The sequence below is a fragment of the Littorina saxatilis genome, linkage group LG11, assembly GCF_037325665.1.
Source record: "Littorina saxatilis isolate snail1 linkage group LG11, US_GU_Lsax_2.0, whole genome shotgun sequence".
Taxonomy (NCBI): Eukaryota; Metazoa; Mollusca; class Gastropoda; order Littorinimorpha; family Littorinidae; genus Littorina; species Littorina saxatilis.
The window spans coordinates 15,742,658-15,766,550 of record NC_090255.1 but is presented as its reverse complement, the minus strand read 5'-3'; the positions used below and the strand labels follow the sequence as shown (position 1 = coordinate 15,766,550).

Here is a 23,893-nt window from a genome sequence, read left to right as displayed (position 1 = left end):
TTGTTACTTCTTCATAAGAAAAACAACAAAAATCATCTGCTGCGATTTGTTTGCTATTTAACTTTTGCTTTGCCAGTTTGTCACAATAGACCTGTCAAATCTTATGGGATGTGAAAGCGCGGCCTCCCCCGGCCGAACCAATGAATCACTTTAAGAGCACTGTTTTTTGAACTTTCGACATACAAGCAGGTATATAAGCTGAGTTAGCAAAATTTAGTTACGACTTAGAGCACCCCGAGCACACCTCTGAGTCTGTTCATAAAGTTGACCCGTGTCTATTCCCGGCCCGGATTCGAACCAGTGTTGAGGTAAAAGAAACAATTTCTGTGATTCCAGAAGCTGTTACATATAACTAGTGGCGTTAATGTAAGACGTGACTGACAATACATTTCTGAGATAGAATTAAATGTGCACTTGTTATGCCGACTGTCTGGGCCAACACTTAGACTGACGGTAACTGCCTCCAATCAAGTAATTACACCACGCGTGCTGTATAATTGCACAATGATTGAATTCAGTGTCTCTTGACACAACTTGATTAAAGCAGTAAGGAAAAGATAATACACACACAAATTAAAAAACACTGTTACCAACATAATTATTGCAGAATTGAGCTTAATGTCATGCATTCACAGGCGGGAAACTTTCCCCGGCATTGAGTTTAGCCTGGGATCGACTTTCGTGCAAGTGTCTGTAAGAAGTCGCTGTTTGGATATTTCAAGTGCCAGTTGTTTGGATATTTCAAGTGCCAGTTGTTTGGATATTTCAAGTGCCAGTTGTTTGGATATTTCTAGTGCCAGTTGTTTGGATATTTCTAGTGCCAGTTGTTTGGATATTTCTAGTGCCAGTTGTTTGGATATTTCAAGTGCCAGTTGTTTGGATATTTCTAGTGCCAGTTGTTTGGATATTTCAAGTGCCAGTTGTTTGGATATTTCAAGTGCCAGTTGTTTGGATATTTCTAGTGCCAGTTGTTTGGATATTTCAAGTGCCAGTTGTTTGGATATTTCAAGTGCCAGTTGTTTGGATATTTCTAGTGCCAGTTGTTTGGATATTTCTAGTGCCAGTTGTTTGGATATTTCTAGTGCCAGTTGTTTGGATATTTTAAGTGCCAGTTGTTTGGATATTTCAAGTGCCAGTTGTTTGGATATTTCTAGTGCCAGTTCTTTGGATATTTCTAGTGCCAGTTGTTTGGATATTTCTAGTGCCAGTTGTTTGGATATTTCAAGTGCCAGTTGTTTGGATATTTCAAGTGCCAGTTGTTTGGATATTTCAAGTGCCAGTTGTTTGGATATATTTCAAGTGCTAGTTGTTCAAGTTGGCGCGTGAGAGTAGGTTGTGCATCAGCCAGCCTCCCGGCGTGCTACCCGGCTGTCGCACCACGTCACAGGAGGTCTTTATTATTAACAAGCGTGCGTTACTAAACAGAAGTACACTGTTGTTGTTTCTCACGGTGTGTCACAGTGTGCGTGTGCGTGTATGTGTGAGTGAGAGCCGGTGTAACACACAATTTTTACTCCACAAAAAATTAACTCCGGACTACATTTCGTACGAAATGTGTACTCCCAGTAAACATCTCGTACGAAAAGAGAACTCCACACGGACAGAACAAATTACTCCCTCCACAAAAATGTTACTCCGCACATTTGTACTCTCTGGTTTATATTTCGCGGTGAACGTTCGAACTCATGGGATCACAAGCCAAGCGTCGTTTTGCTATCGTGACATACCACCAGCGCGATATCCCATTTTGGTGCTATCCCGTTTTGCCGCCGTTCCATCATCTTGGCCCCATCCCATCAGTTTTTGCGACATTTCACAAGCCAAGCGTCATTTTACTACCGTGTCAGAACAATAGCGCCACATCCCATTTTGACACCATCCCATTTTCGATTCATTCTACTTTCTTTCTTTCTTTATTTGGTGTTTAACGTCGTTTTCAACCACGAAGGTTATAACGCGACGAGGGAAAGGGGGGAGATGGGATCAGTAGGGGAAAGGGGGGGGGGGGGGGAAGATGGGATAGAGCCACTTGTTAAGTGTTTCTTGTTCACATAAGCACTAATCAAAAAATTGCTCCAAGGGCTTGCAACGTAGTACAATATATGACCTTACTGGGAGAATGCAAGTTTCCAGTATTCATTCTACTTGCCAAGCCTCACTTTACTATATTGCGTCATTCAACTGGAGAGTGACATTCTGTTTACGCGAAATCCCATTTTGCCGCAATCTAAAATGTGAAATAGGGCTGGCGGCGACTAAATGGGATGGCGGCAAAACGGCATGGCGCCAAAATGGAACTTGTGGGGCGCTAGAGGTATGACACGGTAGTAAAATGACGCTTGACGTGAAATGTCGCCAAAATAGGATGGGGACGTAATGAAATAGCGGCGAAACGGGAATGCACCAAAATGGGAAGTCGAGCTAGTGGTATGTGACTGACACGGAAGTAAAATGACGCTTGACGGGTGTTTGGAGAGTATTTATTTCGTAAAGGGAGTAAAAGTTTCGCACGAATCTCGTGGGAGTCATTTTCTCGTGTGTATGTGCGTGTGTGTGTGTTTGTGGAAGGAGAAAACGAAAAACCTGCATCAGCCTCAGTAGTCTGTACTCATAGACGCCTTTCCAAAATTATTCCATCCGCAACAAAGAGCCCCTCCACCCACGCCTTACTTAAAGCTGCATTTATAGAGGTTATGAACAGAAAATCTTAAAAGGGGGTAACATTTTGGACAGACTTAATGCTAATCCCCGATATTGATCAGCACAAACGCCGACATTTTCGCTGCCGGGCACTACCTTCACCGGACACGCTTTGGTCTGCACAGTCCGGATGACGTGGGTCGTGTACGACAGGCTAAACTAGAAGGATTCGAAATAAAACTTAGTATGGGTCGTACACGTTCCACGCCATTTGAATCAGTACGGCCGGATAAACAGGGTGCATTGTCCTTCTCTAATGTTATATGGGTCGTCCACGACCCACGATATCCGGACTGTGTAGTTAACTTGTCCCCGCCTTTTTGTACACGACTCACGTCACCATCATTCGAATAAGGATTAACACATTGATTTCCCAACGACAAACAATATCCGGACTGTGAAGTTCACTGAATTACGTCATCATTTATTTATTTGTATACAAAGGTTATACTTCACTTTTAATGTCAAATGGTTTTATGGTGTTTGAGGATTACATAAAGCCTCAATCAAAACTCCCAATAGTGTCAGAGATACAGACACTTTTGTGAGGCTCTCCATGAGGCACGGTGATGGTTGGCACAGCCTTTTAGGACAGGGAAACAACTACGTCTAAAAACTGGACAATGTCTTATGGAAGAGTTGTGTCCCCTTAAGAGCCAACAAACGGCCTCTGTCGACTTGATGTGGGCATACTTTTTAACACGCAGTATATGGACGTTACGGAAATGTTCCCACACAATTGGTCTTGTTCTGTGTGTGTGTGGGGGGGGTGTATGTGTGTGTGTGGGAATGGGGTTTTTGGCATTGGGTGTACCACAGTGTGTGTGTGTGATCATTGAACCTTCTTTTGAGTTTTATCATAAGGTAACCAAGATGTACCACATTTTACTGCAGATTTAATTCTTGATTACGGAACAAAGCACAGACATGCAAACATACACAAAAAAATCTACCATACTGAAACTCATATCAAAACTCGAGACGTACTCATACCAATAATTTTCCAGCAATAACAGTTTATTATGCCTTGATATCAAAATCAATATCACTGTATATATATCAAAACATCACAAAAATCAACTTCAAAGACATGTCCTTGGGTGTGAAAATAAGTTCAACAACATCTCAGAGACAGTTTCAGTACAAGGAGAGAGTAAAACGGATGTGAGATGCTATTCAATAATAATTATATCCTTGTTTTACAACTACAACCACACACATACATGCACATGCACACATACATGCACAAGCGCACACGCACACTATACTGTTTACTGTTATAGTTTTGAGCGATGATATTACAAATCTGAAGTGAATACACACACACAAAGAATAATGTTATGTCAAATGTCTTGGTTTGTTGCTTTTTGTCATGGTTGGGATGATAAACACTGTGAACACCTCAATGAATATCAACAATTTACCCATATCATGTAAAATGTGCATTGTTCCTTTCCTCTTTTTACATTTAGTCAAGTTATGACTAAATGTTTTAACATCGAGGGGGGAATCGAGACGAGGGTCGTGGTGTATGTGCGTGTGTGTGTCTGTGCGTGTGTGTGTCTGTGTGTGTGTGTAGAGCGATTCAGACTAAACTACTGGACCGATCTTTATGAAATTTGACATGAGAGTTCCTGGGTATGAAATCCCCGAACGTTTTTTTCATTTTTTTGATAAATGTCTTTGATGACGTCATATCCGGCTTTTCGTGAAAGTTGAGGCGGCACTGTCACGCTCTCATTTTTCAACCAAATTGATTGAAATTTTGGTCAAGCAATCTTCGACGAAGCCCGGACTTCGGTATTGCATTTCAGCTTGGTGGCTTAAAAATTAATTAATGACTTTGGTCATTAAAAATCTGAAAATTGTAAAAAAAAAATAAAAATTTATAAAACGATCCAAATTTACGTTCATCTTATTTTCCATCATTTTCTGATTCCAAAAAACATATAAATATGTTATATTTGGATTAAAAACAAGCTCTGAAAATTAAATATATAAAAATTATTATCAAAATTAAATTGTCGAAATCAATTTAAAAACACTTTCATCTTATTCCTTGTCGGTTCCTGATTCCAAAAACATATAGATATGATATGTTTGGATTAAAAACACGCTCAGAAAGTTAAAACAAAGAGAGGTACAGAAAAGCGTGCTATCCTTCTTAGCGCAACTACTACCCCGCTCTTCTTGTCAATTTCACTGCCTTTGCCATGAGCGGTGGACTGACGATGCTACGAGTATACGGTCTTGCTGAAAAATGGCATTGCGTTCAGTTTCATTCTGTGAGTTCGACAGCTACTTGACTAAATGTTGTATTTTCGCCTTACGCGACTTGTTTCTTTCTTCAGTGGGTTTTGTGCTTTGTGAAAAATACATGTATCAAAATTACATCCTGCCTTGTATATATATATATATATATGTGCATCAGCATCACAGAAATAACTGTCATGGTAATCAAGAGTTCAGTTTACCAGTGAATTCTCGATGCCCCTTTAATCTATTCCAGCTTCACTGCCACAGAATTTGAGGTGCTTTAAAGAAAGGGAGTAAAACAAATTGTCAATGACAAAGGAACAGCACACAAAAGCAGGAGGCATTTACAGCAAAATACACCCAGCACACAAAAACATTACCATAGAACCATTGATTCTACAAAAGTGAGACATACATAATTATACAGCTAACAAAACAGAGAGAAGTACAACAAAAATTTACCCTCACCTCTCCCTACCTTAAAAAAAAGAAGACAGTGGTACCTGTTATGGGAAGGCCCTCTGAGGAGAGGACACCTTCCATTAAAGGACACCTTCTATTGTCCCTTTGTGAGACACCTTCTGTTGTCTCTTTGTCTATCATCTTGACCAAATTAGGAAATGTTACATTTCATTTTGTCCATGATTAAACCCGCATAAACTAACCCTTCTTGGGTTTTTACATTTAGTCAAGTTTTGACTAATTGTTTTAACATAGAGGGGGCGAGGGTCGTTGTGTATGTGTGTCTGTCTGTCTGTCTGTGTGTGTGTGTAGAGCGATTCAGAGTAAACTACTGGACCGATCTCTATGAAATTTTACATGAGAGTTCCTGGGTATGATATCCCCAGACGTTTTTTTCATTTTTTGGATAAATGTCTTTGATGACGTCATATCTGGCTTTTTGTAAAAGTTGAGGCGGCACTGTCACACCCTCATTTTTCAATCAAATTGATTGAAATTTTGGCCAAGCAATCTTCGACGAAGGCCGGACTTTGGTATTGCATTTCAGCTTGGAGGCTTAAAAATTAATTAATGACTTTGGTCATTAAAAATCTGAAAATTGTAACTAAAATAATTTTTTTATAAATCGATCCAAAATTACGTTTATCTTATTCTTCATCCTTTTCTGATTCCAAAAACATATAAATATGTTATATTCGGATTAAAAACAAGCTCTGAAAATATAAAATATAAAAATTATGATTAAAATAAAATTTCCGAAATCGATTTAAAAACAATTTCATATTATTCCTTGTTGGTTCCTGATTCCAAAAACATATAGATATGTTATGTTTGGATTAAAATCAAGCTCAGAAAGTTAAAAAGAATAGAGATACAGAAAAGCGCGCTATCCTGCTAAACGAAACCGCTAACACGCTATACTGACTGGCTTGTCAGTTTCACTGCGTTTTACACGTGCGGGGGATTGACGAAGCTGTATTGTCTTGGTGAAAAAGTGCAGTGCGTTCAGTTTCATTCCGTGAGTTCGACAACTTGACTAAATGTAGTAATTTCGCATTACGCGACTTGTTTATTCTTGATCTTGGCACTTGGCAGTCTATCTGTTTCGGATTTCTTCAATCATCAAAAAACACCTGTCATGAAAGGCCACGACAATTCCGGCTGGTCACAATGGTTTCATCACAGGCACTAATGTAACAAGACAAGCACAGTCTATTGTGGCAAACCAAACTGGTCCCTATGATTCTTCATGGAGTGAGCATGCCAGTCCAGCTGCGTCATCATTCTGTTGAGACCGGACACCATGCGGTCGTTTAGCGGTTTGCCGTCTTCGTCAATGGCTTTCATGATTTCTGGGATACCGAAGATGTTCGAGACGCTGAGCGTGCCGAGTTCGGACAACAGACAGCGCAGCTGCATGGCCGCCCTCATACCGCCATATGGACCTGCAATTGTACAAAGTTTTAAAACAAGTTCTTCCCATTTAACAGTTTTGTTCACTTCCCCAGAGAAAGAGAATTACTTGCTTAAAAGCAACTGGAGACTTTTCACAAAACCAATGAAACAGAAAATTGCCTCTGTGTAGAGAAAACAGTGAGACCGTTGATGTTTGGTGTATGTCCAAGTGACTGTTGATGTTTGGTGTATGTCCAAGTGACTGTTGATGTTTGGTGTATGTCTATGTGGGGGGCATGGCCAGATTGGAGATGAGCTCAAGTGCCTTGAAAGATACATACAGTTTATTTAGATTTTAGAGTTAGGTTTGTGATAATCAACAGTTCTTCATCAATAATGAGGTGCTTGAGTGATATTGTCCACCTACAAAGGGGCTTCTTTGACCAAAGCAATAAGGTGGAATACTCATTTTAACCCCAATCTCCCTGCTTTCCAGGATTTCTCTTCACCAGCTCTGTAAGTTAATCCCCACTTTCACATTACTTCCCTTGTAAACCTTTGCCTCTCGTGACATGGGAAGTAACTCAATCATTTCTAAACTTGACAAATTGTAGCAAAGTAACCTCAGCGAGTATTCTGCAGGAAGCCCATAGAAACAGAAACAGATATATGACATAGGTAGCATAGTGTATAGCAGGCAGTTTTTGCACATTCAAGGATCTCCATGTGGGTTCTCGAGCAGGTGATGCTGGGCGCTCTGGGAGGTATTGGGTTATTAAGACCTGACTTTCTTACATTTTTGGTGGTGTACTGTAGTACAGTATAACATAATGAGTTTCAAACGATTATTTTGTTGTCGTTTTGTCCAAAAAGCATTTGCATTGTAAGCCTTTTCTTTGGTTAGCGGGACGAAGGGGAGTCACTGCGTTTAGTGAGTTACATACCACATATATTCACTTACTTTGAAGCGTTATATAATTATACTTGCTCTAGTTTCAAGCGCTTTTCCTAAACATGTTACACGACTTCAATCCAAGCATCTTAAAATATGTGCAGAGAAGGAATTGTTGTTGGAAATAAATTTGTGAGCACAATAATTCCTAAACTGCACAGAATGCAGCCACACGATTGTTTTTGAGTATAACTGTCCAAGTACCAGGATGCTCTTATTCCATTTCCTATCATATTATTACTGTACATTATTCCTATTATATTATTACTGTACATTATTCCTATTATATTATTACTGTACATTATTCCTATTATATTATTACTGTACATTATTCCTATCATATTATTACTGTACAATTATTCCTATTATATTATTACTGTACATTATTCCTATTATATTATTACTGTACATTATTCCTATTATATTATTACTGTACATTATTCCTATTATATTATTACTGTACTAACGTTAACATGTGGCCATTTTGCAGACTAATAAAGAATGTATTTACCTCTAATGCCTAGCCTTACCTGGAGAATAGCAGACAATGCCTAGACTTACCTGGAGAATAGCAGACAATGTCTAGACTTACCTGGAGAATAGCAGACAATGCCAAGACTTACCTGGAGAATAGCAGACAATGCCAAGACTTACCTGGAGAATAGCAGACAATGCCATAACTTACCTGGAGAATAGCAGATAATGCCATAACTTACCTGGAGAATAACAGATGCCATAACTTACCTGGATAATTAGAAATAATGCCATAACTTTCCTGGAGAATAGCAGACAATGTCATAACTTACCTGGAGAATAGCAGACAAAGCCATAACTTACCTGGAGAATAACAGATAATGCCTAGATTTACCTAGAGAATAGCAGACAATGCCTAGACTTACCTGGAGAATAGCAGACGATGCCAGAAGGTTTGTAGGAGTAGAGGGAGCTGCCAAAGTGATCCAGCAAGTTGCTGAGAGCCGGAGGCACGCTGTGGTTGTACTCAGCCGTCACCAGGATGAAGGCGTCTGCTTCTTTCAGTTTCTTCTCACAGTTCACCAGCATTTCTGGCGCCTGGCTTCGATCTTTGTAGAAGTGCAAAGGCTTCTTCATCAAGGGCAGATCGATTTCCTGAGGGTCTGCAAACACGAATGTAAACATGTTAGCTGGCGCAACAAGATATGCCGGAAGAGGCTGTTCTCTACATGACCAGCAAATAAGTTTTGGACAGACACACAGTGCTCAGTCTATCAGACATGCTTCACAAATTCTATCACACACACATCTACACACAAAATCCCAAAGACACACAAATTGACACACTACGTGACCCGCTCCTAAAAAACTCAACTTTGAATGTCTGCAAAGGATAGGACTAGGAGCCTTGCGAATAGGCTACACCTGAGTGTGTGCATGTATCCATACAAATGATTGTCTGCACAGTGGGACGTGACTGTACTAGAATGTGTGCACCAATCCTATCTCATTAGATATAGGTGATAAATTCATAGCTCACAATTTAAGGGGCATTTCAGCCTCCAATTTTGCAGAACCTGCTCTTGTAAGCATAACAATTAAATTGTTTTCAGATACCTTTGAAGTCACGGAATGAACGGTACAGGTGCTTTTCGTTTACATGCCTTTTTGAATGAAAACATCAGTAAAGCCGCCATTTCAAAGGAAGCAAGGCAACTCTGTCCGACTGTCGATATTTTGTATGCATTTTCTCGTCAATCAAAAGACCGATTTAATTAATTCTGCTATGTTTGGACCTCAGTCCGTCAATTAATTTCACGATAAATATTCTTTGTTTTGATGACATGGACTTGTATCAAAAATAAGTCAAAAGCGCAACTGGATTGTGAATGTAAACTATGAATTCAGTATCACGTTTAAGTTCAACATTACCAAATATCTTGAACTTGAATTTCACAAGAAACAGAAAATACTGTGATTCTCCTTCTTTGAAATCCACAACCAAAGTGCGCTGACTGCACACAAACACGTACCTGTATATGCAGGATATACTATTAATAACTATCATTATGTCTTTGATACATGCAGGACCCAGTAAGCTGACGAAAAGTAAATCAAGTTTTAAGACATTATTTCTAAGAATTGTCCAACCAATTATATGATTATCTGCACACTCTAACTCTAAGCTTGAGTACACATACTCACCAAACAACGTAATGTCATATTTTGACTGCAGCTGCGCTTGGATGAACTTGGTAACGCGCGGTCCCAGCCTGCCTTCACGTACAGTGCCGAGAAACATGACGATTTTCAGCTTGCTGGATGCCATTTTCTGTTCTCTGTAATTCCGGTACATTCACTATCACAGCGACACGATTGGAGAGTTGGACGAGGGGAATAGGTGAGTGTGAGCAAATGCAGCGTAGCCAGCAATGTACCCGCTTCACCTGTTTATAGCCGTCGCACCCAGTGAAGTGCGAGAAGTTCGTCTGCTTTTCCCGGTCTACGTCCAGCAACAGTTACTTGCCCCTTGCTCATGAGTGGGAAAAGGACAGTTTATACTTCGGCCTTCATTATTTTTAATCTGATTCAAAGAATCGCATCGAGCTCACTTTCAGTGATGCTACCTGTTCAATTCACGTAATTATTATCAAACTTACTCCAGCGTCAAGACAAACGACATTTTTGCTCCGAAAACTGTGCATCAAAGGTTTGAAAGCAAAAATTGACGGCCGACATTTTGTCCCATTTCATAAAGTTCCAGTAATGACTGCCTGAGAAAGAAAAAAACCTGCTGTGTCATCCACTGGGCAAGCGCGGCTCCGCTCCAAGAATACATTTCTGAGCGTTCTGCTTTTTCACCCTCTGCTAATGCAAGTTCAAGCGGTCCTTCCCGTCAGCGGGCCGCGTCAGGGTCTCACTGATCTGAACAGCCTACATGCCGGGCCGGGTAAGACCGCTATAATTATGACCCACTTGGTAATCAGTGTTGAACTTTAGCGTTGTAAATTCATAGCTCACAATCCAGTGGCATTTTTGACTTAATTTTGATACGATCAAATCCCTTTAATCAAACCAAAGAATATTTATCGTGAAATTAGTCGACGGATTGAGATCCAGACTAAAGCATAACTAATTAATTTGGTCATTTGATCGGCAAAAATGACTGGAAAATGGTTGTGGCGATGTTATCCTGTTAAAACCCATGTAAACGAAAGGCATCGGTACAGTTCATTCTGTGACTTCAAAGATATCTAAAATGACTTTTAATGCTGACATGCATGTTCTGCAAAATATGAGTCTTAAATCAAGTTGCAGTGGAATTCTGAGCTATGAATGAGTACGCTTAAGTTCAACATTACCACCCCCTTGGACACTAGTCAAAAATCAACATCCTGACTGCTTCCACTGTATAGTGTGCTTTTTACATTTTAAGTCAAGTTTTGACTAAATGTTTTAACATAGAGGGGGGAATCGAGACGAGGGTCGTGGTGTATGTGTGTCTGTCTGTCTGTCTGTCTGTCTGTGTGTGTGTGTGTGTGTGTGTGTGTAGAGCGATTCAGACTAAACTACTGGACCGATCTTTATGAAATTTGACATGAGAGTTCCTGGGTATGATATCCTCGGATATTTTTTTCATTTTTTTGATAAATGTCTTTGATGACGTCATATCCGGCTTTTCGTGAAAGTTGAGGCGGCACTGTCACGCTCTCATTTTTCAACCAAATTGGTTGAAATTTTGGTCAAGTAATCTCCGACGAAGCCCGGACTTCGGTATTGCATTTCAGCTTGGTGGCTTAAAAATTAATTAATGACTTTGGTCATTAAAAATCTGAAAATTGTAAATTAAAAAAAAATTTATAAATCGATCCAAATTTACGTTCATCTTATTCTTCATCATTTTCTGATTCCAAGAACATATAAATATGTTATATTTGGATTAAAAACAAGCTCTGAAAATTAAAAATATAAAAATTATGATCAAAATTAAATTTTTGAAATCAATTTAAAAACACTTTCATCTTATTCCTTGTCGGTTCCTGATTCCAAAAACATATAGATATGATATGTTTGGATTGAAAACACGCTCAGAAAGTTAAAACGAAGAGAGGTACAGAAAAGCGTGCTATCCTTCTCAGCGCAACTACTACCCCGCTCTTCTTGTCAATTTCACTGCCTTTGCCATGAGCGGTGGACTGACGATGCTACGAGTATACGGTCTTGCTGCGTTGCATTGCGTTCAGTTTCATTCTGTGAGTTGGACAGCTACTTGACTAAATGTTGTATTTTCGCCTTACGCGACTTGTTACTTTTACATTTAGTCAAGTTTTGACTAAATGGTTTAACGTAAAGGGGGGAATCGAGACGAGGGTGTGGTGTATGTGTGTGTGTGTGTCTGTCTGTCTGTGCGTGTGTGTGTGTAGAGCGATTCAGACTAAACTACAGAACCAATCTTTATGAAAGTTTACATGAGAGTTCCTGGGAATGATATCCCCGGACGTTTTTTTCATTTTTTCGATAAATGTCTTTGATGACGTCATATCCGGCTTTTTGTAAAAGTTGAGGCGGCACTGTCACACCCTCATTTTTCAATCAAATTGATTGAAATTTTGGCCAAGCAATCTTCGACGAAGGCCGGACTTCGGTATTGCATTTCAGCTTGGTGGCTTAAAAATTAATTAATGACTTTGGTCATTAAAAATCTGAAAATTGTAAAAAAATAAACAAAATTATAAAACGATCCAAATTTACGTTCATCTTATTTTTTATCATGTTCTGATTCCAAAAAAATATAAATATGTTATATTTGGATTAAAAACAAGCTCTCAAAATTAAAAATATAAAAATTATGATCAAAATTAAATTTCCGAAATCGAGTTAAAAGCAATTTTATCTTATTCCTTGTCAGTTCCTGATTCCAAAAACATATAGATATGATATGTTTGGATTAAAAACACGCTCACAAACTTAAAACGAAGAGAGGTACAGTAAAGCGTGCTCAAGCACAGCGCAACCGCTACCGCGCCAAACAGGCTCGTCACTTTCACTGCCTTTTGCACTAGCGGCGGACTACGTTCAGTTTCATTCTGTGAGTTCCACAGCTTGACTAAATGTAGTAATTTCGCCTTACGCGACTTGTTTACATTATTTTAGTCAAGATCATGGGTCAATAAAGTGTTACACAGATGGTCAAAATTAAAGTACAAGATATTGCACTGGAAGTGGAACTACACTGTTGCTTAGTGTCTGTATGAAGCTACAAGGTGAAAATAGAAAAAGAAAAACACGATTCTTGACTTTGATGGGCTTTTTCTGCTCGTAAGCACACATTCTTCTACTCATCACAGCATGCCCCATTATTGAGTTTAAAACACCAATTAAATTTGTTTTGAATAAAACTCACAATTTTACAATAAGAATTTAGAGACCTGAATCAATTAGGTATATCCTACTTAGTTTGACTTTTGCAAAACTAAGTAATTACACATTTAATTGAATCAGTCAGACAGACGGAGACATAGAGAGACAGACAGAGGGCAAACAGAAATCTGAGAAAGAAACCCCTTTAAGGCGAAGTGCGCCACTGAAATTTAGAGTGATGGGACTTAAACAGCCATTTTGAGTTGTTAGCAGTTTTGCACCTTTCAATCTGTCTACTTTCATGAAATGCATATGATTACACAATACAAATTCATCAAAGTCTCTAAAAACATATTTCATTGCACCAACCCGGCGAATTTTTCTGTCTTTTCATTCACTCTTCCGATAAAAATTCCGATTTTCAACCCTTGACAACAGACATTTCTGCTCGCCCAACGCGGGAACGTCGTATACCGTTTGAACAGCAGTTCTCTCCCCTGTGTCATTCGGCGGTTATTTTCGGTTAAATATGGATTCTCCTGGGGAAACCCCCCTATTTTTCAAACAAGCAAACCACAGACACTTTCCATATACGGGGGTATGACGTAAATACCTGGCCACGATTGGTCAGATAGGCTCGCGTGGCTTTTCGCGTTTTAAAAGTCGTCTGCTCACCGCGTTTAGTTTTCGACTGAGTTTGCTTAGAAAAATGGCACGTGTGAAAAGATCAACGCTCCAAAAAACACATCATAAAGGCAAGTGTACGAGAAGACAACAACTGAAGAGTTGCACAGACAAGAGAACAACTAAAACACAATCGTTGACCAAGCGCACAAAATCTGGATCGACCGCTGTGGCATGCAGATCAAATTCTGCGTCAGGACTGAGACGCGAAAACAATTCAAGACGAACACATAGGCCTACACAGCAGCCACTGGTCAAAAGCGACAGGTCCAGAGGCTTCCCAAACAAGGAGATGTCTTGTTGATTTGGAAACCTTTGATGGTATTGACTTGTAAACGAACTTTGTTGTCCGCATTGTAAACAGCCAACGCTGTCACCATGCCCAGACTCAAAACAGAGACACGGCCTTGCAGTGTACGCGCATGTGAGGAAGTTGTTCCAGGTACCGCTGGATACCTTGCTTCCAAAGAAAGCGGTCAAACGGATTATGGTCTCATCAGGCAAGCCGTTTATTCGTCCAGACTCCTTGATATGTGGGCTAGGTGCTCAACAATTTAACACATTTTGTGAAAGTTTAGATTTGGTAGGCATGGATCACAAAACCTTCCAGAAGAAAGCTGATAAACTCTATCAACGACTTGATGTAGATCTACTGGAGGAGAAAGTATTCAGTGAGGCTGTCCGTCAGGTCAGACAGATACACGCAACGCACAATGGAATGACACTGTCTGATGATGATGTTCTTGATATCAGTGTGAGCTACGACGGATCATGGCTGACCAGGGGGCACTCGTCCCACATTGGAATAGGGTGTGCTGTAGTCTAGACGTGCTGACTGGAATTTGCTTTGACGCTCATGTTTTGTGCAACTACTGTCATACGTTTGCCAGACAACTGGAAACAAACTTCTCCAGGAGAAACCCCTGGAGTATGCTGCCTGGCTGGTAAAACTGACAACTGGACATCTGTGACAAGAATTTTGCAGGTGAGTGCGTAGATCTATGTGTGTATGGTGCGTTTGTGAAGACGTTTGTTGAAATGGGATGATAGTGTGTTGTGTTTGAATTTTACATATAGATCTGTAAGTGTTTGGGAAAATGTGTGTCAGTGTTTTGTGTGCGCTGTCTATGTGAAGTGTACGTGTGTGTGTGTGTGTGTGTGTCTGTGTCTGTGCGTGTTTGTGTATTTGTGTGTGTTTGGGTACTAATCCATGCATAGTAATACATGTACTGAACAAAAACAATGATAGCGTCTATGTTGGTAGATCTGTGGCTGATTGCCTTGTGTGTGTGTGTGTGTGTGTGTTTGTGTGTGTGTGTGTGTGTGTGTGTGTGTGTGTGTGCATGCATGTGTGCATGCATGTGTGTGTGTGTGTTTGGGTACTAATCCATGCATAGTAATACATGTACTGAACAAAAGCAATAATAGCGTCTATGTTGGTAGATATGTGGCTGATTGCCTTTTGTGTGTGTGTGTGTGCGTTTGTGTGTTTGCTATTCAGTGGCTGACTTTGACTGAAACGGTGGTTTTATTTTTAGGTTCCAGTGGCATCATGGAAGTCGAGGCGGCTCGGGTTCTGTGGGGCAGGTCAGTGTCGCAGCACAATCTGCGATACACAGTTATCCTGTCAGACGGTGACACAAAAACCTTCCAGGAACTTTCCAAAATAAAGCCTTATGGAGATCAAATAACCATCGAAAAAGAAGAGTACATCAATCACGTTTCCAAGCGTCTTGTAACAGCGCTTCGCAACCTTGTGACAGACTGCCGCAAAAAAGGAATCACTTTGGGAGGGCGAGGGTATGATCAGCTGACTCTGAATACAATCAGGAAGTTGACGATATATTATAATCGGGCAATTAGGGGGGGGGGGGGGGTAAGACAGTTGCAGACATGAAACGGGCAGTGATGGCATCTCTGCGTCACGGCTTCTCAACAGATGACAAGCCACAGCATGACTTGTGCCCCCATGGTGCCGCGTCATGGTCCTTCTACCAGCCCCCAGGACCACACGCAAAACTCGTCCATACACCTCTCAACTTCAAGAAGCTGAATCCTTCTCTAGAACCAGTTTACCAGAGACTGACGAAAGATCAACTGCTTCAGAGATGTGTGTCAGGAAAAACCCAAAACTCTAATGAGTGTCTCCACAGCAGCGTTTGGGTTCGCTGCCCCAAGGACAAATGTGCATGCAAAAATCGCGTACGGTTTGCAGTCGTCACAGGGGCTAGGGAATTCAATTTTGAACCAGCGGCTGCTCTCAACACTGCACAGTTCTACGGCTTTACAACAGGCTGTAACATGAAAAGACTAAACAAGGCTAGGAGTGTAAAAGAGTTCTTGGCAGCCTCAGGTTCAAGAAAGATCAGCTTAACAAGAGACGCGACACTGTGCGTGCAGCTAAACTCAAAAGACAGGATGAGCTCATCAGACTACAAGGGGGTGCAGCATATGCTGCTGGGCAGTTTTAGGTAAGCCTGTAGTTACCAGGTGTCTGTGAAAAATACCTGAACTATGTTAACATTGATTTGGGGTGAATGAAAGAGCTTTGAAATGTTCTCGGCCTTGTTTCTCTGTTCAGCGTTTTTGCATGACCTGCTTTCTAGGAAACTGTTTTTCTTCAATCCAGCTGTTCAGAATGCAATGAAACTTAAGGGACATGCTTATCAGAGGACAACCTGTGGAATGACAACAGGAATTTTCTTTAAATTAATAAATAACTGTTCAGGCGGGTCATATTTACTAAAATTGTGCTGAAAAACATGATAATTCATCTAAAAAAAATATTTTATCAGAACTATTCATCCTAGAAAAAATCCCTGTTGTCATTCCACAACTATGGACTCCTACATCCTACATACAAAAAATCACATTCCTATGATTTAAGGGGAAGCTAAAAAACGTGTTCCTAGCAACCCATTTTGGCAGTTGGAGATTGCCGTTTCCATGGTAACGGACAGTGACGGTACTGAAAACGTTATCCGTTTTGAAATCGTATATGCCTTACCACTTCATAAGCATATAACATTAGCCTATGGTAGAAGTAAATACAAATTTAGATTTTAGTGGCTCCCTTTGCCTTAAAAATGTTACCATGTTTGAAATGTTTCAGTATGACGTCATGAGCGTGTTCCACACTGGAAATGACGTGTTTTTATCATGTTGTCAGCTGCACGGAGCTTGGAAGTATAATTTCCATTCAACGATCCGAGTTTGTTAAGTTTTAGCCTATTTTCAACGTCAAACACCATGAAACTATATATATTTGGAATCAGAAAATGGTAAGGAATAGATAGAAGTTGTTTTTAAGTGTCTTTTTTCATAAATAAAGATAGTGGTTATTTATCGGTTTTCTTCATTTTTAAGCATAATTATCAATACAAAACAACAAAACTATATAGTTTTAGATACAGGACGCAATAGGGAATACACCAATATAAAAAAAAAAATTCAAATATTAGTTTTTAAAAATTTGAAAAAATGACATATTTCGAACAAACATTTCAATAACAAAACTTTAAGTGACCAAACTGAAATGCAATCCCATAATCCGGCCTAGATCTGAGATTGTGTGATAAGAAATTCGATCAAATTGATGAAAAACTGTAACTGTGAAAGTGCTGCCTCGACCTTTTGGCAAACGGTAAAATATGACGTCATCAAACTGTCCTATCAATAAACGGAAAAACCTTCTATGAGAAAATCCAGTCAAAAATATCCATATCAAATTTCATAAAGATCCACTCCGTAGTTTTTGAGATATGATCTGCAGTGTGAAAAAACGCCCATAACGCCCAAAACGCAAACTCATTTGTCATGATTTGGTCGTGTTCTGCTGATACTATAATGTTTTTCTTTCCTGAAACACACTATAATAGTAGCCTTTCCCAATGTCTATGCTAAAACTGACTTGTCTGTGTTGTCAATGATTTTGCTACAGTGTGAGAACACAATATCACGCCCATAACGCTGTGACACGAAAACTCATTTGGTCGTGTTCTGCTGATACTGTAATGTTTTTCTTTCTTAAAACACACTATAATAGTAGCCCTTCCCAAATGCAATGCTAAAAATGACTGGTCTGTGTTGTCAATGATTTTCTGCGAGAATGCGATCTATCTGTTTGTCGCAAAGACCGTGTGACACGAAAGTTATGAGCGGAAGACAAATCTGCTGAGTGCAATTACGTTTCAGAAGATAGTTGGTTGAAACAGTTTATCACTCAGACACGCAAAGGAACACTATAACTTTATTATTCAGGCCATATTTGCTTTCCTTTGTCATGTGTGTATATACACTAGTCACAAAAAGTCAAGGAACAAAAATTCAAAAAGTCATATCTCCGAAACGATTTCACCAATTTATTAATCGTTTACACCAAAGTACACCTTCTGGGCCACACATTGAATGTGGCAAATTTCATTGGTATCCAATAACGGAATGATGAGTTAAACTCAGTTCACTGCAAGCGTGTTGAATTTCAAAAGTCACAACTGTCTCATGTCAACAAAACAATGTCAGTAATGGGTATGGGCACCCCGCCGGGCCAAGCATTCGTTGCAGCGTCGACGCATGGACTGCACATGTCTTCTGAGGAGCTGCTGGTCCAGGTTTTGCCATTCATGTTGGAGGTATGCCAGCAGGTCCTGAAGGGTGTTTGGGGGAGGGTGATTGTCTCGCAGCTGCCTGTCAAGATGATCCCAGACATTTTCGATTGGGTTTAAGTTCTGGGCTGCAGGCTGGCCATTCCATTCTGTGAACTCCCTGCTGCTGCAGGAAGGCCCCAACCACCCTGGCGCGATGCGGTGTGGCGTTGTCGTCCTGCAAAGTGGCCTGGGGTCCCAGCTGTTGCAGGAAAGGGATGACAATCGGACCCAGGATCTCGTCCCTGTAGCGTGCCCCGGTCAGATTCCCCTGGATGTGGTACAGGGGGGTCTTATGGTTGGCAGAGAAGCCTCCCCATACCATCACGGAGCCTCCACCATACGCGAGGACCTCCTGGACACAGTCCTGGTTAAACCGTTCGCCTTCTCGTCGCCATACGGACAGCCGCTTGTCCGGATGCATCAGATTAAACCTGCTTTCGTCGCTGAAGAGAACAGTGGCCCATTGATGACGTGTCCATCTCGAATGACGAGCAGACCAGTCTCGGCGGGCTCGTTTGTGGACTGGAGTCAGCTTGGGCTTCTTGGCTGGTACTCTGGAACGGAGCCGCACGTTGTGGAGACGGTTCCTGATGGTCTGCGTGCTGACTTGAATGTTGGTAGCCACCCTTAGCTGCCCCCTGATGCGCTCTGCAGTGATGGTGCGTGACGTCAGAGCCTGGCGGACGATGTAACGATCAGCCCTTGCATCAGTCTTTTTTGGTCTACCAGATCTTGGCCTGTCCTGGACCCGTTCAGTCGCTCTTCAGCGTTCTTGTAGCTTCCAGACAACCGATGGAGACACCCCAAGTCGGTGGGCAACAGCTCGGTAGGTGGCGCCGCGCTGAAGCCAGGCAAGGGCTCGTCCTTTGACGACATCTGGCAGCGATCGTCTCTGGACCATGGTGTTGGAATGGACCATAGCTGTGAAACGCTGGCTTATAAAGGCTTTCAGTGCGGTGAGTTTCACAGCCCAGACGTCCGCCTAGCACGTGCCATGATCAGTTCCGATGTTCAGTACCAATGTTCATTCTGCTGAGCCAGTGAATTTAGGCGCATTTTTGACGTGGAGGGCCTGCACTTTCCGCCTGCCTAGCACCGCGTCCGTGCATCACATGCGGCCAATGATGCTGTCTAGACAATTTGCGAGTTGTTGTCAGTGCATTAGCCAAGTTTGGTTGATTTCGTTTTTCGGGTTATGAAGATATTGCTGTTTGCTTTTTCCATGTGAATATGTCAGTTGTTCCTTGACTTTTTGTGACAAGTGTATATATATAGTGTGTGTGTGTGTATAACGCGATTCCGAGAAACTACTGGACCGATCTTCATGAAACTTAACATGAGAGTTCCTGAGTATGATATCTCCAATTTTCATTTTTTTTGATAAATATCTTTGATGACGTCATATCCGGCTTTTTGTGAAAATTGAGGCGGCTCTGTCACGCTCTCATTTTTCAACCAATTTGGTTGAAATTTTGGTCAAGTAATCTTCGACAAAGCCCGGACTTTGGTATTGCATTTCAGCATGGAGGCTTAAAAATTAATTGATGAGTTTGGTCATTAAAAATCTAAAAATTGTAATTACATTTTTTTTATAAAACGGTCAAAAAAACAATTTCATCTTATTCTTCATCATTTTCTGATTCCAAAAACATATAGATATGTTATATTTGGATTAAAAACAAGCTCTGAAAATTAAAAATAAGAAATTTATGATTAAAATCAAATTTACGAAATCGATTTAAAAACATGTTCATCTTATTCCGTGTGGGTTCCTGATTCCAAAAACATATAAATATGATATGTTTGGATTAAAAACAAGCTCAGAAAGTTAAAAAGAATAGAGATACAGAAAAGTGTGCTATATGCTGCATGCTCAGCGCAACCACTACCGCGCTGTTCTTGTTTGTCAAGGTTTTATTCTGTGAGTTCGACAGCTTGACTAAATGTTGTATTTTCGCCTTACGCGACTTGGTTTTTTTATGAATTTGTTTCCCAGATGAACATTAGTATCGTCAACTCGTCAAACAATTCCCACTCAACACAGAACTGACCAGTCAAGTTAAAGGGTCACTTCGCGGCCTCGTGAAAACGGTTCGCCTCACCGTCTCAGGTCTATTCTGGCTTTTACATGGGATAAGACCATCCCTCCACTTGGTCACATACCAAAATGAATAGCCTGTGTGCTCTCTGTGAACAGTGGAATTTTGTTGGCGATAATTTTGGAAATTAATTCATTAAAAAAATCAACACCAACACAGAAAGCAGAGTATTGATTTTTGGTATGTGACCAAGTGATGAGATTGTCTTATCCCACGTTAAAGCCTGACCAGATCTCAGACAGTGAGCTGAGGCGACCTGTTTTCACGAGGCGACCTGTTTTCACGAGGCGACCTGTTTTCACGAGGCGACCTGTTTTCACGGGGCCACCTGTTTTCACGAGGCGACCTGTTTTCACGGGGCCACCTGTTTTCACGAGGCGACCTGTTTTCACGGGGCCACCTGTTTTCACGAGGCGACCTGATTTCACGGGGCCACCTGTTTTCACGAGGCGACCTGTTTTCACGAGGCGGAATGGGCCTTTACGGCTGAAACCGGTCTGGCTGTTGATTCAGTTTTGCTATGGGTCCCACAAGTCAGAGTCAGTGGAAAGATGATCATAACTGAAGCCAGGCCAGATCTGAGATGGCGAACCGAATCCTTTACACGGGAAAGACTGTGCCTCTAAGAGTTCTGCATTCTTGTGCAGTTACAACCGCACAAAGAGTAAGCCGGTGTAACACGAGAAAATTACTCCCACGAGATTTTTACTCCGGAGTAAAAATTTCGTACGAAAAAGTTACTCCCTTTACGAAAAAAGCACTCCCCCATTTCACGAGAAAATTACTCCCCAAGACAGGTGAGTTCCGAGTAAACACTGTTTCGTACACAAATGTTACTCCCCTGACGAATAAATAACGAATAAATTACTTCACCCAAACACAAGCAATTTAACTTCCCATGCCAGGTGTACGACATTTTTACTCCCTTGTCCCCTGTTAGTCTTGGTGGTGGAAGGGGTGGAAGGAGGGTAGCGCGACATTCGTGTGCGCGAGATCACTTCTTGGCATTATCCCTTCGCCCGCATCCCATTTTTGCGTACGAGATTTTTACTGGAAGTAAAAAAAAAATGGGGAGTAAAAATTTCGTGGAGGGAGTAATTTTTTCGTGCCTTGGGGAGTTCTTTTCTCGTACGAAAAGTGTACTCGGAGTAAGAATTTCGTACGAAATATTTACTCCGGAGTAAATTTTTCGTGGAGTAAAAATTTCGTGTTACACCTGCGGTGCCACGGGAATATCCATGGGCCCAGAACGTCCCAGAACGTACCCCTCTCAGAACGTAACCCCGGGGACCATTTCGTTCTGGTTAACCAAAAGGTCCCCCGGGCTCCCAAATACCCCCCCCCCCCCCCCCCCCTTTCACGCATTCATTTTAGTCCCCACTTAAGTGGTTCATTTAGTCCCCCACCGGCCATTCTTCAGTCCCATTTTGTACCATACTGAATCTGACTTGTGTTCTTGCCACGATACACAATAAGGAAGCATTCTTTGAAACCAAACAATGGCTATAATTGCGGTTGCAAATTCACACGAAAAGTTGGCAACATGTAACGCGGAGAGTGTCGACCAACATCACTTGAACACTACCTAAAAGACCGCTGTAGCAGGTGGAGCAGCCCACATTTCAAGTTTCAGTCATTCATTGAGAAACTTGCTGAAAATAACCTACAACGAGCCCCCGAACTTTCAAAAAAGATACAAAACAGTCTTTTTAGCGTGAAAGTTGATAATTTCTTTCATTTTCTCTCTGGTGTTTTTTTTATCACTGTTTCTTTAGCTTCCTGTTATGCTTCTAAGAATGTTCTCATCGAACAGAAACAGATAAATCTGAAGCATATTTGAATTACTTGCACACCAAGTCATCCTGTTATTTTGAAGTACAGGTTTTTTTTTACGGTGATTTGTGAAGGCCTCTTCACTAGTCCATATTAGGCGCCCAGGCTCCTAATATGGACCATTCAGTTGTGAATTTTTCTCTAGTAAAATGGTGGTGAATGTCTATCAAAGCTAGTTCGTTCTAATTCGGCCTAACTACCAAACACAAAATGAAACTTCTTTGTAAGAAAACAAGCTAGTTATTAGCATGAAACAAAAAGTGGTTCATATAAGGGTCCCTTCCCCTACTAGTAGCATTTGTGAAGTTAAAGGCACAGTAAGCCTCCCGTAAACCATCACAGATACTGTCAGGCTTTTACACACAGTACAAATACCCTTTCGTTTAAACACTCACCGCTTGAGAACATCCTGTGTGCCCTACGCAAAAGAGCGAGCAATTTTCAAAGAATTTATTTTCGTGGACTGTCTGATCGGCAAATCAGGCGCCTCGTTTGGGCGCTAGAACTAACTTTTAAAATCTTGATAGTAAATTAACAGCTTGTTACACAATTATTACTGTGCCTTTAATCCATGAGATGTAAACAATATGTTCTTTGTGTGTATTTTTCCCATTGATTGTAAAGCGCTCTGAGCAGAGTTTAAACCTGGATTTATGCGCTCTAAAAATATTATATACTATTATTATCACGATTAGAAGCATGGGCATAGGAAATGTGTCAGCACTGTGAGTCGCATCAAAGAGCACATGTTTCTTGGTGTAGAACGCGGGACGCCCAATTTGTCCTGTGCATGCCTGTGGGGAGAATTGGGTTATCTCACTTGGTGCACTAGCTGACAACGTGCTGCCTGTCAATGTGTGACAATTACATGTCTCACAAATCACTGCACAACATCATGTTTGCAGTACTAGTGCACCAGTGCTAATGGTACACCTTTCATTTAATGGGTATCTCCTGTTCAAAAAAGGAGAATTACCAGAACAAGAGGGACAAGCATTACGCCGAGGGACCTTAAAAGTCCCTTCTCGACACCTTTTGACCCTCAAAGGTTCGTCTGCGGGAAAAGACCTTGACGTGACACTTTTGACACTGCGAGAATCTCAGTGACCGCCTCTTGTGTGAAGCGTCCTTGTCAGATGATACACTGATCAGCAACATCAAAAGTCTGATGGCTGACAACATTGTTTATTGCTTACAAATAATTGAAAAGTAAAGAAAAACAAACACAAAATAGATTTAAAACAAATTAAAAGACCGAAAGAAAGAACGAAGATTGATTGTAAGACGCGATAAAGTAGTGACAGTCACGTGGTGGACGGATAGACGGAAGAGGAATGACTCGAATAGGCTACGAATAAAAAAAATATCAATTCCAGTCTCCTTGTGTGTGTGTGTGTGTGTGTGTGTGTGTGTGTGTGTGTGTGTGTGTGTGTGTGTGTGTGTGTGTTTAATTAGGTCACGTTGATGCCATTGCATGAGAGCAAACAATTAAACATTCAAGTTCAGTGTAAGATTCAACCAAGCCTCTGGAA

At 40.9% G+C, this 23,893-nt stretch overlaps 1 protein-coding gene and 1 long non-coding RNA gene across 2 annotated transcripts in view; one reads left to right on the top strand and one right to left on the bottom strand.

Annotated features, from left to right (window-relative positions):
• The window catches only part of LOC138979863 (uncharacterized), a 474,427-nt gene that overhangs the window by 315,941 nt on the left and 134,593 nt on the right, over positions 1-23,893 (top strand). The gene's annotated exons all lie outside the window — the stretch shown is intronic.
• LOC138979846 (NADH-dependent flavin reductase subunit 1-like) lies at positions 3,697-10,303 on the bottom strand. The gene is made up of 3 exons (XM_070352599.1): positions 9,944-10,303; positions 8,665-8,901; positions 3,697-6,863 (listed from the first exon to the last, which is right to left on the bottom strand). Exons 1-3 carry the CDS (start codon positions 10,092-10,094, stop codon positions 6,631-6,633), a joined length of 621 nt encoding a protein of 206 aa, XP_070208700.1. The 5' UTR covers positions 10,095-10,303; the 3' UTR covers positions 3,697-6,630.

Coding starts and splice junctions, on each gene's coding strand:
- LOC138979846 (XM_070352599.1), bottom strand. CDS start 10,094: ATGTACCGGAATTACAGAGAACAGAAAATGGCATCCAGCAAGCTGAAA. Junction 8,902..9,943: donor ATATGACATTACGTTGTTTG/GTGAGTATGTGT, acceptor TCGTGTTTGCAG/ACCCTCAGGAAATCGATCTG. Junction 6,864..8,664: donor CATCGTCTGCTATTCTCCAG/GTAAGTCTAGGC, acceptor GTACAATTGCAG/GTCCATATGGCGGTATGAGG.